At 37.3% G+C, this 17955-nt stretch overlaps 1 protein-coding gene across 1 annotated transcript in view; it reads left to right on the forward strand.

The window, feature by feature from the left end:
- Positions 1-17955, forward strand: part of LRRC72 (leucine rich repeat containing 72) — a 50637-nt gene that overhangs the window by 25337 nt on the left and 7345 nt on the right. The window contains exons 4-7 of the mRNA XM_061165018.1: positions 6130-6211; positions 6929-7039; positions 15399-15488; positions 16509-16661. Coding sequence (XP_061021001.1) covers positions 6130-6211; positions 6929-7039; positions 15399-15488; positions 16509-16661 — 436 coding nt within the window. The remainder of the gene's footprint in view (positions 1-6129; positions 6212-6928; positions 7040-15398; positions 15489-16508; positions 16662-17955) is intronic.

Consider the following 17955-nt stretch of genomic DNA (forward strand, 5'->3'; position numbering starts at 1 on the left):
TCATAAGGAATTTGATTTAGGTCATACCTGAATGGTCTAGTGGTTTTCCCTACTTTCTTCAATTTCAGTCTGAATTTGGCAATAAGGAGTTCATGATCTGAGCCACAGTCAGCTCCCAGTCTTGTTTTTGCTGACTGTATAGAGCTTCTCCATCTTTGGCTGCAAAGAATATAATCAATCTGATTTCGGTGCTGACCATCTGGTGATGTCCATGTGTAGAGTCTTCTCTTGTGTTGTTGGAAGAGGGTGTTTGCTATGACCAGTGCATTCTCTTGACAAAACTCTATTAGCCCTTGCCCTGCTTTTTTCATTTTTCATTACTTTTCAATTTTTTCATTACTTTTCATTTTTCATTAATATTTTTCATTACTCAAACTAACAATGTTTTTCATTACTTGAAATTATATTCAAGTTAATGTTTTCTGGATGGTTTATATAGAAATTCCCCCAATTTAATTAACCACATTACAATGTACTATATGCCAACTTTTGATCTGAGGATCAGAGAGTCTTGGGTTTGAACCCTTGCTCTGTTATCTTGAGAAACTGTTTAACTTCTCTAAACCTCAGTTTCCTCCTAGGTTAAAAAAATAAAGGAATAAAACAAATACCATGGGCTACTGTAAGAGTCAGATGACATTGGTGAAAACATCTAGCTTAGTGCCTGGGTCATAATAAACGTTTAAAAGATATGACTTTTCCCTTGAGTCTAAATCAGTAGTTCCCAATCAGGAATGACTTTGCAACCCCTCTCCCATCTCACACATAGAAGGGGAATATGTGGCAATGTCTGGAGACATTTTTTATTTTCACAACTCGGGTGTGTATGCATACTGACTACTGTATGCTAGCAGATAGATGTTAGGGATGCTGCCAACCATACTACAATCCACAGAGCAATTCCACCAATCCCAGCAAAGATTTATCTGGCCTCAAATGTCAATAGTTGTAAAGGTTGAGAAGTCCTGCCCTAAAAGTATGCCTCCTTAATTTTAAACTCATGCTGGCATAAAAATTTCCCCACTAGTCCATCAGTGGTTACCCATAAGAGCTTTATCTTAAATGTAAGTCCTCTCCACTCTATCAAAAGTAATAATGGTTAGGGAGTAAATAATAGCAGCTATTGTTTATTGACCACTTGCTATGTGCCAAACCCTGAGCTAAGATATGTTGGTCTTGTTTAGTCACTAAGTCTCACCTGACTCTTCGCCACTCCATGGACTGCAGTATGCCAGGCTTCCCTGTCCTTCACTATCTCCTGGAGTTTGCTCAAACTTATGTCCACTTAATCATGATGAGTGATGCCATCTAACCATCTCAGGTTCTGTCTCTCCCTTCTCCTCTTGCCCTTAATCTTTCCCAGCATCAGTCTTTTCCAATGAGTTGGCTCTTCACATCAGATGGCCAAAGTATTGGAGCTTCAGCATCAGTCCTTCCAATGAATATTCAGGGCTGATTTCCTTTAGGATGGACTGGTTGGATCTCCTTGCTGTCCAAGAGACTCTCAAGAGTCTTCTCCAGTGCTCAGCCTTCTTCATGGTCCATCTGTCACATCTGTACATGACTACTGGAAAAACTATGACCATGTGGGCTTTTGTCGGCAAAGTGATGTCTCTGCTTTTGAATATGCTGTCTAGGTTTATCATATCTTTTCTTCCAAGAAGTAAGCGTCTTTTAATTTCATGGCTGCAGTCACTATCCACAGTAATTTTGGAACCCCAAAACTGTCACTGTTTCCACTTTTTCCCCATTTATTTGCCATGATGGGACTGGATCCCATGATCATAGTTTTTTGAATGATGAGTTTTAAGCCAGCTTTTTCACTCCCTTTTTTCACTCTCATCAAGAGGCTCTTTAGTTCCTCTTTGCTTTCTGCCATTAAAGTGGTATCATCTGCATATCTGAGGTTTTGATATAATTTGTGAAATGTCACATGCTAATATAAATTTTATGGCAATCCTTAAAATTAGTAGTGCAGATTTTTCTAAGTGGAAAATTGTAATAATGTTTTACTTTAACAATAGTTTGAGTGTCAAAATAATCAGCAAGTCTTTCAACTCCCATTCCTGGATCTTAACTTCAGCAACTTGGTACACTGCAATGTCTATAAGGTCCTGTGAATTTTACTTTGGAACTATCTCAATTTCCTCTACTTTTATCTTCTTCCACTGTCATTACTGTACTCTGGGATCCATATATTCTTTTGAATTAGCATAACACCATTTTTGTTAATCTATTTCCATTACTATCTCTTCTAAACAGTACTCTTTCCTGCCATTGTCTTTCCAAAATAAAACTGATCAATAAAACTTCTCTGTACAAAATCTTTTAATAGTTCCCCAAGGTTCTCATGATCTGGCTTTATCTCTTTTCACTCCATTTCCCCCAAATCATTTCATCCCAACAAGTGGTGCAATCTTAAAAATTCCAATAATCATGGTCCAAAGATGTTAATGCTCTCGAGAAAATTATTATTCTATAATCAAAATGAAATGGTTTGAGTTTATTAGTATTCTTGTGTTAATGCATAATTCAAGAGAAATTAAAACCTCAACTAGCTAGTAATGTTCTGTCAATGTTGGGCAGGCAACTGTGGGAAAAAAAGAGAAGAAAAAGTCATGATTTGCCCTGGTGTTCTCTTTCTATGCTGATCTTAAGTGTGGCTATCATTAGATTAGGGATTGGAGAGGGGAAGCACAAAAAGGTAATGAGTGGCTGTCAGGAGGTTAGCAGGAAGAGTGGAAGGGATAGGAAGCAACTGGGACCCACCCCTCACTGTGTCAATGGTCTCTCCTACTTGGCACAAACTTGGCTCCTCTCAAAAAGCTGAAGTGAAATTACTAGTGTTTCTCCTTCACAAGTGCTCATATAATTAGGTACAGATAAGACTGAGAGACAATGAGGTTGAGCAGCACATGTGCATTTTATAGAGTCATAATTTGGGACTGTTGCAAATATAAGAAAAAATTCAATTCACTAAGGAAACCCATTTTCAAACTTTGAATATAAATCTAAAATAGCTTTTCTGAGTTATGAGAGAGCATGAGTAAAATTTCTAATAAATCCTCACTAAGTCAGATAAGCTGGCATCTGTCTACCTGAATCAATCCATCAAAAGTTAAAACAGTTTTATTTAACTGATGACAGTATTTCCTGCGATAGATGTTAATAAACATATAAAACTAATTTACAACCATGAGCACATATATCTGCATATATAAACCAGTAAGCACTTGGTCAAAACTATTTCATGAGATTCTTCTCCCTGCTTCATCCTGTATTAAGCTGTAAAGTGAGCATTGTTCACATTTAACTTAAGCACTGCGTTTAGAACTTACCTGCCCCAACCTGTGACTCTATCATGTCTCACCCTCATAACTCAAACAAATCTGTCAAATTTTATCAGGGTTATAAAGTCAATTATATTATTTTTTTTTAAAGTAGTGGGATTCTCCTTGCAGGGTAACAAACATTTCTGAATTCAGATCAGAGTTAAATACTCCTATGATGTACCGTAATGGTTCATTAGGGGAATTATCAAGAGTGCTTTTGACGATTTCCAATTCATATAGCACACCAAATTTCTAATCTGATCTTGAAAGTAAGATCCCACTTCACCATGTAGTTAAGAGAATGGAGAGATGGGAAGGATCAGAGACTGAAGAGACATGGCTTCTTTCCTAAGGAAGACACAAAACCAGTGATCAAGTAACGGCACAAGTCTAAGAAAGTGTGGGATGTGGTCAGGAAAAGGAAGGGTCATGGGACTAGGAGTTGTCAGGAAAGGACTTATTAAAGAAAGATGAGCTGTAAAGTGAGGGGATTGTGCTGTGCCTTATCCGCTCCTTGGAAATGGTGGCCAGTTGAGCTGTTAGCCCTGGGTCTGGTCTCCTGAATGTATTCAGATTACAGAGTCCTTGGCTCAACTGAGATCTGTTGACACGAAGGACAGTGAGCCTGAGAAGAGGAGATGGCTCATAGACTGGGGCATAAAGAAAGAGAATTCAGAATTAGGCTTTCTGGGGGGGAGGGGGAACAGTGGTGAGAGGGGGGAGGTATACCTCAGCAGAAGGGCAGGTGGGTGGCACATAGGGCATTTAACTACTGAATTAAACCATCTCTCAGGAAATCTGACTCAAAGTCCTGGAGCAGGTGGAAGTTTAGAGAAACAAAATGTGGGTCAAAACAAAGCAAGAAGACAGCAGTGAGATGCAAAGAGATCAAAGAATGGTCTCAATGAATCTCTGGAGCAGTGGAAATGTGCTGTGGCAGCCTGCTCAGGCATGGTGGGAGAGGCATTGCCAGCCTAGGGCAGATCCTTAGAGCAATCAGAAATGTACCAGGAAGAAAAGTCATTCAGGCAAAGAGAAATCATGACTCATACACAGATGCAGAAATGGCTCAGCATTATCTGAGGAGGGAGCCCTTGGCACGTAATAGCCACTTAATAATAATGTGGTGGTGAATTAGTGGACATATGGAGCCAAATCCAGTGCTATGACATGGAACAGAACTGTAGGAAAGGTTGTCTAAGCAAAAGGGCTGGAACAGATTCCAGAAGCTTTGAAAAACACACAATTTAGAGGAGATGTGATAAGAAAAGTTTGTATTAAGTCAGCTAGTTCAGTTCAGTCACTCAGTCGTGTCTGACTCTGCAATCCCATGGACTGCAGCACGGTAGGCTTCCCTATCCATCACCAACTTCCAGAGCTTGCTCAAACTCATGTGCATTGTGTTGGTGATGCCATCCAACCATCTCATCCTCTGTCATCCCCTTCCCCTCCCACCTTCAATCTTTCCCAGCATCAGGGTCTTTTCCAAGAAGTCAGTTCTTCCCATCAGGTGGCCAAAGTATTGAAGTTTCAGCTTCAACATCAGTCCTTTCAATGAATATTCAGGACCGATTTCCTTCAGAATGGACTGTTTGGCTCTCCTTGCCATCCAAGGGGCTCTCAAGAGTCTCAAGATTCAAAAGCATCAGCTCTTCGGCACTCAGCTTTCTTTATAGTCCAATTCTCACATCTATACATGACTACTGGAAAAACCATAGCTTTGACTAGACAGACCTTTGTTGGCCAAGTAATGTCTGTTTTTTAATATGCCGTCTAGGTTAGTCATAGCTTTTCTTCTAAAGAGCAAGTGTCTTTTAATTTCATGGCTATAGTCACCATCTGCAGTGATTTTGGAGCCCCCCAAAATAGAGTCTCATACTGTTTTCATTGTCTCCACATCTATTTGCCATGAACTGAGGACCAGACGCCATGATCTTAGTTTACTGAATGTCGAGTTTTAAGCCAACTTTTTCATTCTCCTCTTTCACTTTCATCAAGAGGCTCTTTAGTTCTTCTTTGCTTTCTGCCAGAAGGGTGGTGTCATCTGCATATCTGAGGTTATTGATATTTCTCCCTGCAATCTTGATTCCAGCTGGTGTTTCATCCAGTCCAGCATTTCTCTTGATGTATTCTGCATATAAGTTAAATAAGCAGGGTGACAATATATAGCCTTGATGTACTCCTTTCCCAATTTGGAACCAGTCTGTTGTTCCATGTCCAGTTCTAACTGTTGCTTCTTGACCTGCATACAGATTTCTCAGGAGGCAGGTCAGGTGGTCTGATATTCCCATCTCTTGAAGAATTTTCCACAGTTTGTTGTGATACACACAGGCAAAGGCTTTGGCATAGTCAATAAAGTAGAAGTAAATGTTTTTCTGAAATTCTCTTGCTTTTTTGATGATCCAACAGATGTTGGCAATTTGATCTTTGGTTCCTCTGCCCTTTCTAAATCCAACTTGACCATCTGGAATTTCACAGTTCACGTACTGTTGAAGCCTGGCTTGGAGAATTTTGAGCATTACTTTGCTAGCGTGTGAGACGAGTGCAATTGTGTGGTAGTTTGAGCATTCTTTGGCATTGCCTTTTTTTGGGACTGAAATGAAAACTGACCTTTTCCAGTCCTGTGGCCACGCACTCTTTTTGTCACATGTACCTTCAAAGGCAATTCAGTAGCCCAGGCAAGAAGTTGCAGATAACTAATAAAAACAGCAAATGTTAGCTCCTAGCTAAATTTATATATGTGCATATAATTATGTGTAATTATTGTAGAAAGTATATTGTTCTCTCTCATTTTCAGCTCCATGGAATAACATTTCTAACCAGAAACTATTGTCTGGCAGAACTATATCTAAACAACAATGCAATATTTGATATAGAAGGTATGTCTTAAATTTTCTCTTTTAATTGAATAGATTTTCAATTAAATAATAATTTTCAACTATGGTATTGCTGAGGAGGACATGGCAACCCACTGCAGTATTGTTGCCTGTAGAATCGCATGGACAGAGAAGCCTGGTGGACTATAGTCCGTAAGAGCTACAGTACAAAGAGTTGGATATAACTGAAGCGATTTAGCACATACACACGCATGGTATTGCCACTGGCATGGAAAAATCTGTTTTAACATTTCCATTGAAAATATATGATAGAAACTGTTATTTTTAATGTTCTTATGTACATTTCATTTAAGAGGTGCTGTTTGATTATAGCTTTAGCTCAATATTATCATGTCTTATCCAAGATGTTAAAGAATCTTTTTTTTTTAACATAAAAATTTTGCCATTCTACTGCATTGTTGGACACAAACTAGATATTGTGGAAGTAAACTTTTTAACAATGTTTGGGAGCATTAATAAAAATAATGACTTCATAAATAATCTGAAATGTTTTTACTGATTATATTTTTTCCCAATTAAATCTGTTTCACTCTGAGTTAATTTTCTATCTGCAACAATCTCTAAACTGATAATTACAAGCCAGGTATTAAAGTACTTGCTATACCATTATCATGAGATACAAAGAGGTGTAGTACAAAACATTTTTCTTCATTTAAAAAAAAGTTTTAAATCTTACAAAAATATTTTTATTTTTTTCAGGCCTGCACTATTTGCCTTCATTGCATATACTCCTGCTACATCAAAATGAGTTAATAAACCTTGATGCAACAGTAAAAGAATTAAAGGGAATGCTAAATCTGAAGACCCTAAGTATTAATCTGCACTTTATATGTCCATAACTTAAAAGTGATAACACGCTATTTCATGTTTTGAATTTAAATTAGATCAGTGTTTTTAACACAACTACTTAGATGTTCCTGAAAACAAGACTAGATCTTAATCTCTTTAAAAATACATTTTTAAAAGAACAATAGGTAGAAAAAACTTTTGTGAAATGACACACTATGAAAATGACAAAAGTGACCCAAAAAAGTGTTACATGTTACATCTGTGTTTTTTTGGTTTTTACCTCAAAAGGAAGTTTTGGCATTTATTATATGATTCCACTTGTTCATATAAATGTCCAGAATGGGCACATCAATCAAGATAGCAACACTGAGAGATAACTGTTTTTAAATAGATTAGTGTTTACCCAGGGTTGGGGGTTGAGGGTCTGTGGAGTGATAGCCTGGCATTTCTTTTTAAAGTGATGAAAATGTTCTGAAATTGAAGGTGGTAATGATTGCACATCATGCAAAATGCAAGGCTGGATGAAGCACAGGCTGGAATCAAGATTGCCAGGAGAAATGTCAGTAACCTCAGATATGCAGATGACACCACCCTTACTGCAGAAAGTGGAGAGGAGCTAAAGAGCCTCTTGATGACAGTGAAAGAGGAGAGTGAAAAAGTTGGCTTAAAACTCAACATTCAAAAAATGAAGATCATGGCATCCAGTCTCATCACTTCACAGCAGATAGATGGTGAAACAATGGAAATAGTGACAGACTATGTTCTTGGCTCCAAAATCCCTGCAGATGGTGACTGCAGCCATGAAATTAAAAGATGCTTGTTCCTTGGAAGAAAAGCTATGACCAACCTAGACAGCACATGAAAAAGCAGAGACATTACTTTGCCAACAGGAGTCAATCTAGTCAAAGCTGTGGCTTTTTCAGTAGTCATGTATGGATGTGAGAGTAGGACCATAAAGAAAGCTGAGCGCCGAAAAATTATGCTTTTGAACTGTGGTATTGGAGAGGACTCTCGAGAGTCCCTTGGGCTGCAAGGAGATCAAACCAGTCCATCCCAAAGGAAATCAGTCCTGAATATTCATTGGAAGGACTGATGCTGAAGCTACAATACTTTGGCCACCTGATTTGAAGAAGTGACTCATTGGACAAGACCCTGATGCTGGGAAAGATTGAAGGCAGGAGGAGAAGGGGACAACAGAGGATAAGATGGTTGGATGGCATCGTCGACTCAATGGACATGAGTTTGAGCAAACTCTGGGAGATAGTGAAGGACAGGGAAGCCTAGCGTGCTGCAGCCCATGGGGTCGCAAAGAGTTGAACACAACTGAGTGACTGAGCAGCAACAACAATGGTCGCACCGTTCTGTGATGTACTAAAAACTATGAATTGTGTATTTAAAATTAATGAAGCCTGTCATATGGAAATTATATTAATAAAGTTGACACCCACCCACCCCCCACAAAAGAGCATATTTTAATGGAAGTTTTCCATTGGGTGAACCACAAACTTAATTCATAGATAACCAGGAATTGGCCTAAGTATTTGAAGAAAGTGTGAGATGGGTTGGAAAAATAAATAATACACAGCTCCTACTCTCAATAAGCTTATAGTGTTGAAGAGTAAATAAACTGGTACATGATGGCAATTCAGAACAAATGTTTCTAGGTGGACCAAGGGAAAAGAGAGCAGTGAATTGGTTTTCAGATTTCAGAGTTTGAAACTTCTTTATACAGTGTCAAAAAATAGATGTTTTCTTTCCCCCTATTTATTTTGTATTATTTTCTCAGAATTGCCTGAGACAGTGCTTTAAATATGTGTAAACTGCTGTTATTGGTGGAGGTCTTAATCAGATCAATACATAGTTATTAAAGTTTTCAAATATTTTCAGTGTTGATTAGTTATAAATCTGCTGTAAGGAGAAATTATTTAAGTGCTTATAGGTAGGTTCTTTAAATCTATTAAGAGTTCCCTAAGTTCATGGGAATTCAGTGCTCATTTTTGAGATGTGATAAGGTCTGTTAAAGAGTTATCAGGATTGACATGCATATTTGTATCTGGCCCTTCTGTGCTGAACAGGTGCTTCTGTGATTAAGAGACTAGTTATGCAAGATCTACTCTACCTTATCTTCACTTTTCTGTAAAATGGGCTAATAGCCACCTCTCAGGATTGCTTCAAATATTAAACTAATTCTGTAAAATATGTGGGTTTTTTTTCCTTTCTTTTTTCTTTCTTTTGACTGCTCTGTGTGGCTTGTGGGGGTGTCACTGTTTCCTGACCAGTGACTGAACCCAGATGTAACAACAAAAATATTATTTTACTATGGATTGTGTAAAGTTAGATAATGAATTAAGATGCACGTGGTCTAGATATTCTGCTTATTGGTAAAGAGATTTTTTTAATTGACATTTTAAATAATAATCATTATAACAACAACATGTTTGAATGTTTGGAAAATACTTTCTTATAGTATTCTCATTTAAATCTTCATAACAATCCAATGATGTGATTAGAATTATTCTGTCTTCAATGGTAGAAATGCAGGGCTCAGAGCTTTAACTAGACTACTAAGGAATGTTTCAACTTAAACTCATACTGTGCTTCTTTTGTTTATCATTCATTCACTCAATAAATATTTATCATGCATTCACTGAGTGATACTCTTCTAGATGGGGACATGAAGGTAAACAGGAAAGACCCCATCTGGATCTGTATGGAGCTTACAGTTTTATAACAGTATTTCCTGGAGACCTGAGGCACCTGAATGCAAAACTAATTGGACAATTTGCCAAATATAAGAGCTCAATAATTTAAGCAAACTTATTTTACAAGGCAAGATTTGGAGGTTAGCAATCAAGGTTGTCCCATCATCGTTAACAAGGTTATGCCCTAAACAGAAGTGCCTGGTGGGGGCAGGGGATGGACTGGGGTGCGAATGGAGTCTGAAATTCAATTCAGTACCTGCCTCCCATACGAAGCCTCTGTGTGGGCAGAGTGGTGTCAGCCCTGAGGTGGGGTGCAGGAGTGCCTTTTCTCGCTCTCTGAAGGTCTGTTAGCTCAGCCTGGTAGTGTAAACGTTGCCTGTCACAACGTTTTAAGTGACCTCTACTTAAAAATCACAGTGATGTAATTCATTATATAAATATAAATTGTTATAACTGAGAATCTTAAGAGGGATCTTTTTTGTGAAATGGAGAAAATGCTGTGTATAATTGCCCCCCCCAAAAAAAAATATTTTCTGAAAAATTTTGGTACCAAATACGCAGTTTGAACCCTTACCCCATTTTGGTTAAAGATATTATTTAAAAAAAAAAAAAGTTGGCATTTACTAGCTACTAATTATATTTGTGCAGTAATGTCCCCAAATTAAGTTTCTATAAGGTTCATTTGCAATTACAGAATAGACTCAGCTCATTAACTAAAATGAGAAATCCATGTATTTTCAAGTGTTAAGAATTTTGTCTTTTCAAGTTGTAAAACTGTATAAAATGCTAAAATGTTATTATTCCACTTCAATTACCAGTTCTTTAGAGGGTGAGAAAATAGCCTGGCGGGTAAACCTCTAATCCATTTCAGCACTGCACCCTCCACTGGCATTTATAGAGAGAACTGCCGAGAGATTGCCCAGGAGACACATGGCTGGAAGCTTCAGGGAGGCCTAAAACTGCTGCAGAGTGTGAGGTCCTGGAAACTGGAATTCCTGACTTCCAGGCTGAGTCAGGAGGGACACACCTTTTCTCTCCAGGCAGTCTACCTTTCCACACCCTTCCTCTCTTGCTTCATTTTCCTCTTCCCTTCTCTCCTCCAAACTCTTTCTGAATCTGTACGCGTGGAAGACCTGCTTTGTGGCTGCAGACTTTCACTGACCTTCGGGCACCCTGCCTCTTTGCCTACAGGGAAAAAACATTCCAACAGCAACAAAATGCTGAACCCATTCTTCTGTTTCTAAATCTTTAGTCTCCTCATTTCTAATTGTCTCTGTGTTTCATTAAGCTCCACTATTAGAAAGTATATTTGGACTCCCACATTCCAGAATTGTTAAGACTTGCTTTCCTCGCAGAGTCTTTAAGGATTCACCATTGGAGACAGGAAATGCCCCTTCTCAAAGGTGCCATCTCCAGATTTTACAGATTCTGCTCTTAAGCATATCCTGTCCTGCCCCTCCCCAGGTGACCGCAGTCCACTGCTGATGGCAGCTAGTCAGGGAGTGAGGAGGGATGCTGAGAGGTCATTGTGGGATCATGGTTTCAATGGTCCCTTTATTTATTTACTTGGCTAAGTCAGGTCTTAGTCGTAGCACACAGGGTCTTCATTGTGTCTTGTGGGATGGTTCCTCATGATGCACAGACTCTCTAGTTAGTTGCTCCACGGCTTGTGGGATCTTAGTTCCCTGTCAACTACAAATTGGCTCATGCCAAGATGGTTGCCAGTGACTGAACAAGGGCATTCGCCATCGCCATCAGAGACTAAGCCCCGCACTGTTGACCTTCAACACCCCCTGGGAGAGCTCAGGGGAGTTCAGGGGGTAAGGCACTCTGTGCTCCAGGCAATCTCGTGGGACAGGTGTTCAGATAGAAGTTTTAGGAACAGATGTCATGATCCCAATCCTTGCGTCTCCTCATATCTAGAAAAGCACTAAATTCCTTCATGGTGACATCAGGTCCTAGCAACAACTTTTTGTAAAATGAATGCTTAATGGTATTGAACTCCCCCTTCACCAAAATCCTATATATTGACCTTCCCCTACTACCTCTTTGAAGCCGTCTCTCAGAGCTATCTGAGATGCTGCCTCTCGGGCTGCAGTCCTCATTTTGCCCCAAATAAAACTTAATTTGCAACTCTCAAGTTGTACATCTCTTTAGTCAACAAGACCAAGGACTGAACCTATGGCCCCTGCATCGCAAATCAAATTCTTAACCACTAGACCACCAGGGAAATTCCTGAATGGTTACTTTATCTGAGACTCTTTACCCCAAAATGCCCCTCAAGGTTAGGACTACTTCTCCCATACAATGCAATAGAACAGTCCACTCTATAAAAAGGCCAGCTGGATCTTTCATTGCTGTTTATCCTGAAAGAGCATCCCTCACTCTCTTAACCCCTGGTTTAGTTCAAGTTTGTCTTTCAAAAATCAGGTGTCACTTCCATATTCAGGACAAGCTGTGGCCCAGAGATTTTAGTTAAAATGAAATGGTAACAGTGGAGATTCTGACCTTCTAAGGAACCTTGAGCCAGAACCTCTGTCTGATTGTTGACAGCTAAGCTTCCTTCCACAGGCTTCTCTGTACAGGCACAGATGGAACTGCTTTTAACTTCTCTGTATCATTTCGTCATCTATTAAAATGGACATGCTGATACATTATTAATTACATCAACTTTCTTCAAAGATGGTCTTAAAAATATTCAGGTTCATTTAAATGGGATTTTAAATTTTGCTTTAAAAGTTAATAAAAATTAACTGGCGCTAATTAGATAAATTTTTTCCCTCTTCTGTTTCGATAAATAGCTTCACACATGGAGCTCAAGCTTGTGCAGTAAAGTAGTAGAAACATTTTCATATATTATTGGGTAGATGTAAATTGCTTAGACTCAGAATCCCAAATTAAGATAAGCAAGACAGTGCTGGCGCCATCAAGGGGTACTCTATAAGTAGCCTAGAGGGAAGGTGGATTAAATAGTATTAACCTATTGAAAGTGAAAGTGTAAGCAATTTCACTTCATAGTTCCTGAAAGAATGTACCCATACATCATAGAAGGCTTTCAGAACTTTCAGACACAGGAAACTGATATCATATCTTAGAAACTTTATTTATGGTAATTTTAGTAGCATCAGTCCAAAACTCATAAATCCAAAATATTAAATGTTTGATAGTATGGAGGGGAAAAAAGAATTAGAAATAAGATTGCTTCCTTCTAAAATTTGAGTAAGAAAAAAAGTGAATAATAAAAACAGAATAATTTAAAATTATTTAATTCTATTTTTTAAAGTTAACTTAGAGACTAATAGCCCAGTTTTCTGAATAGCACTTAGATTTTATGATGAGATGAATGTTGAACCACAATAAGCACAAGTTTTTAGTATTATGACACCTTTTTAATAAGTAATAATAGTAAATCCAAATTTGGTGATTTGTTTAGCTAAAGCCAGAAGTATTACAATACATAAAGAAGTTAGTTAACCAAGCACTAGGAAGAAAACCAAGAGAAGGAATTAAATAGTAATGTTCTCAGAGGGAAAACAGATTATGAAGGGTATCCCCAAAGTAAACGTCATTGTAAGATGCTTGTGCATTTTCCACTAACATCACATGCAAAGGCAGACTCTGCTCCCAGCTGCGACAATGTAGGACAGGGTTATGAGGTGTCAGATGTGATTCTCCAAGACAGTAACCACAGAGCAGCCTTCTGCACAAAAGCACATGTGAATTTTTCTTCCTCCTAAACTCTCATTAAAAACGACAGTGCTTTGCTTTTATATTCTTGAAGGTGATCGATTTTCTTCTTTTTCTGGCTCAAACTACAATGCATGATCGCTGTGGATCTTTTAAAATCTGTCCTTATTACTGGTTTAATACACATCCGTTCTAGTCCCCATTCTGTAGTTACAATTATTTTGTTACATTAAATTCCTTGTCTTTTAAGATTAAAATCCCAACCAGTTTTGTCACTTAAGAAATCTTGAAAAATATCCATTTTATTTTTCCTCTAGTTTCCCCCAATACATACATATTTCCTTTCTTTTAGATTTTCTTGTTGCCCCTGGCTCTGCATTTTCTTTTATGCTTTTCCTCTTATAACTTTTGTTTATTATGCACCAGGTGTCTTCCATTGACTGGTTTAAGTCCCTCTAAAGTTCATGTTTTCCACAGGGAATAGCTATATATAGCGATTTTATTAGCCGGAAAACTTAGTGTTTGTACAACAAATATCAGAATGTTTTATTTCCTGCAGAAAAAAGCATGCAGATAATTAGCTTCTTCAGTTTTTATCTAAACAGTTTGTTTTTCAAGCATGCCCTCTGCCCCTGTCTTCTTTATGTTGCAAACTCTTCTTTATAAATATTAATCAGTTTTTTCCTGGGTTTCCAGTGCTTAATACTTTCATGCTTTTATCAAACCTAGTAAATAGTCATTTACTAATAAATAGTCAAATGCTACAGCTAAATGTACATTAAATGAGCCTCATTTTGTTGAGAGATATTTGTACAATAGCTGGAGCTCTTTCTGTTACTGCCATCTAGTGGTTCTCCTCACTAGGTATATTTTCCAGAAACATTTTCTAGAAATTCCATGTAGGCAGAATCCAATAGCTAAAGATATCCAAGTGAAAATTATAAAAGACTGTATTGAAATAACCCTGCTTAATATTATCTAAAGAAGGAGAGGGAAAATACCTCTTCTGTGGGAAATAAAATACAACTTCCAGTTGAAGATTTTTAAAATGTTGATGCGTTTTTTAAAATCTTCTGATGCCTAAGGGATGCCATGAGGGAAGTGCCAGGAGTCCTTCTGCATTAGCATGCCCCCCACCTCCAGCAACTGTATTAGTGAGCATAGTTCTTTAGGTATCCTAGCCCCTGCACACAAGGAAATCCGAAGCCCCTGTGCCTGGCAGAGATACCCGGGGTGCAAAGCCAGCATCTGTTTACCTCTGCTCCTGCTGAGACCTGAAGCTGCTACTGGCTTTACATGTTCTGAACTAGGCACAAGGGTGTGAAGCCAAGAAAGAAAACTATATTCAAACAGTGTACCACATCTCTGCTCATCTCCTCACAGACACCATTGTGACCTTTGAGAGTGGAAGAAGAGAACCAAATGAGCAAATCCTTTAATAAAGAGCAGCAGCAAGAACCCTCTTTCGTTGTTGTTCGGTTGCTCAGTCATGTCCGACTCTGCAACACCATGGGCTGCAGCACACCAGGCTTCCCTGTCCATCACCATCTCCCAGAGTTTGCTCAAACTCACGTCCATTGAGACAGTGATGCCATTCAACTATCTCATCCTCTGTTGTCCCCTTCTCCTGCCTTCAATCTTCCCAGAACCCTCTAGAGCTGATATTAAGTTCTTCCTTTACTGATTAATTCATGGACGTGTTAAAAAATTTCCCATTTGTGGCAGATTTGGGTCACAGATACATCCTCAGCACCTAGCACTGTTCCTAAAAGACAGTAAGCATTCCAAAAATATTTGTTGAATGAATGAATTTAACAGATAGAAAAAGTAAGTCCTGCAATGAATAGGTAAGGGTTTGGTGAAACCAAAAGTCTGTGAAGCAGGACTTCACATATACTAATGTTTTATATTAATCTTGCGATTTTTCATATAATGTGTTAAATGAAACCCATTTCAAAATCTGACATCTTAATTGGGCTTCTTTCTTTCAGCTCTCTACCAAAACCCTTTATGCCAGTATAACCTGTACCGTCTATATATAATCTACCACCTGCCAGGAGTCGAGTTGCTCGACCGAAATCGTAAGAACATTTCTTCTTGAAGAGAAACATTGGAGAGTCAGTCTTATAACTCAGTGGTTTAAAATGCTGATGATCTTTGATCTTTGAAAATGACTGTCTTTGTAAATGAAAGTTTTTCAATTATTTATTTTTGAAATTTTTGCTGTATGAAATTTGCTCTAGTTTAGGAGCTTGTCTGTTGACCACTTTATATGAAAGACCATCTAACAGAGCCTGGAGAAAGGTCTCCTTTTGATTCTAGCTTTGCCAATAATACATGTTTTTCCTTATTCCTTTTTAAATTTTTATTTTTTTGTCAGTTATGTATTGAATACTAATTCACAGACCCCCTGGCACTCTTTTAATTTTTTATTTAAAAAATGAGGCAATTGGACTAAATCTCTTAAGGCTTAGCCTATTTAAATTCTAAAAGTCATATTCTTTGAAATTCTGTAAGTATATATGCATATATATACTAAAACATGTAATCAATCATAACCTCTTTGTGATATATTTTTAGATATTGCAGACAAACTAGTATGTCTGACTTGTATAAGCCACAAAAAAATAATCAACCTCAGTGATTATTTCTTACATTTCTTGAGGTCTGTTTTACCCATAAGTGCTATTTACCTACCTAGCTGCTTACCTTTCTACAGATGTGAACATTCTTAATCATTTGTAACTGAGTAACTTCTTAATGAGGATATATTAAAACCTTATGTTTATTCTTCTTTTTCCTCATAACCTTGAGGAAAAGAAGAAGTGTAGCACAGTTGTAATTTCGATCATCCATGGTGATGCATTAGAATGTCTGGATGAGATAAGATAGATCTGTGCCCTGTGACATGAGGGACATATATTGAGCTTGTAAGATTAAGGAATTAGCTTGGTAGAGTTTTTACAAATTAATTATGACAGGATGTTCACATACAACATAGTTAGGACAAATCCATTTTTGACAGAAATTCTATTTTTTTACTCACTCTGCATATCTATTTATAATGCTATGCAATAACATTACTTTTTTGCATTTGTCAGAAGTTACAGAAAAGGAAAGAAGGTCAATGATTACGCTTTTTAACCATAAAAAGGCTCATATTGTTCAGTCAATAGCATTCAGAGGAAAAGTAGATGCCTCATGGGATCCTCGATCACCATTTAAGCAAAAACCAGCACAGAGAGTACCTTCAGGTATTTTGAAAAAAGAAAAAAAATGAAATTAAAACTCCACAAGCTTTTGGTTAATTTGATTATAATAACTTCAATTTACAGTAAGCTAAGCACTTACATACTGAAATATTTTCTAATTTTATTAGCCTAATTAAGTATGCAACCTTCATCATCATTTGTGTATATTAAATTAAATAAGATAATGTGATAGCAATGAGATAACACATTGAAGTCCACACCCCAATGTCTAGCACAGCATAAAGGGCTCAGTGAAATAAGCTGCAATTGCTACTATTACCAATGACTCTGGACAATTTCATGAATTAAGGCTATAAGTTTTCGATAATATAGAAAAATATTAAAAATAAATAACAATCATTGCAATTCCTCCATCCAGAAATAAACATTGTTGTTTGGTTGTACTCTCATACACTGTGATCATATGTGATCATATGTAAGTATCACTTGAGTATCTTCAGTAATGTATTCATTAGTTGGAATTTAATTTTCTTGTATGTAACAGAAATCCAACTACAGTGACTTAAGCAAATAGAGCTTTACTTTGCACACACAACAAAGTGTCCAAGGTTAGTGTAAAGTTAAATGATGTTTTCAGTGTTTGAGAATACATCTATCTTTTGTTCTGTGATTCTTATAATGTGCTTTACGGTTGCCAAGTGGTTATTGTACCACCAGGTATCACATGGGGAGATGAAAAATGGTGCAAAGACAAAAAGCCTTTTCCTCATGACATTTTGCTAATGAGACAACATATATTTGAAAAATAACCAAATAGATTTTCTAGAAACAAAGGGAAAAAATCTTAAATTGGAAAATAGTTTTGAAGAAATTACTCAGAATGCAACATAGAAAAAGAAGGAGGTGATAAGGAGACATTTGGAAATAATATTTACTTCCTACAAAAATTTAGTAATAAATGTTGTAATCCCACAGGGAAAAATAGAGAAATTGGGCCAAAGGTAATGTTTGAAATGATAATGGCTGGCAATTTTCCAAATTTGTTAAATGTTATAAATCCTTAGATTCACCAGACAAAATTAATTCAAAAACATAAAAGACATGAAACAGCAACAAATATCCACACCAAAGGCAAAATGAGGCTAAAATAGAGAGAAAATTGTAGATTACCTACAAAAAAATAATTTATAGACTTACAACACAATCCTTAACTGCAATTATGGAAATCAGAAGACAGTGATCTAATACTTTTAAAATACTAAGGAAAAGAAATAGTCAACCAAGAATTCTGCAGCCAGCTAGATTATTATTCAAGAATGAGCAAGATTAAAAAAAA

This window comes from Dama dama, chromosome 18, assembly GCF_033118175.1.
Source record: "Dama dama isolate Ldn47 chromosome 18, ASM3311817v1, whole genome shotgun sequence".
Classification (NCBI taxonomy): Eukaryota; Metazoa; Chordata; class Mammalia; order Artiodactyla; family Cervidae; genus Dama; species Dama dama.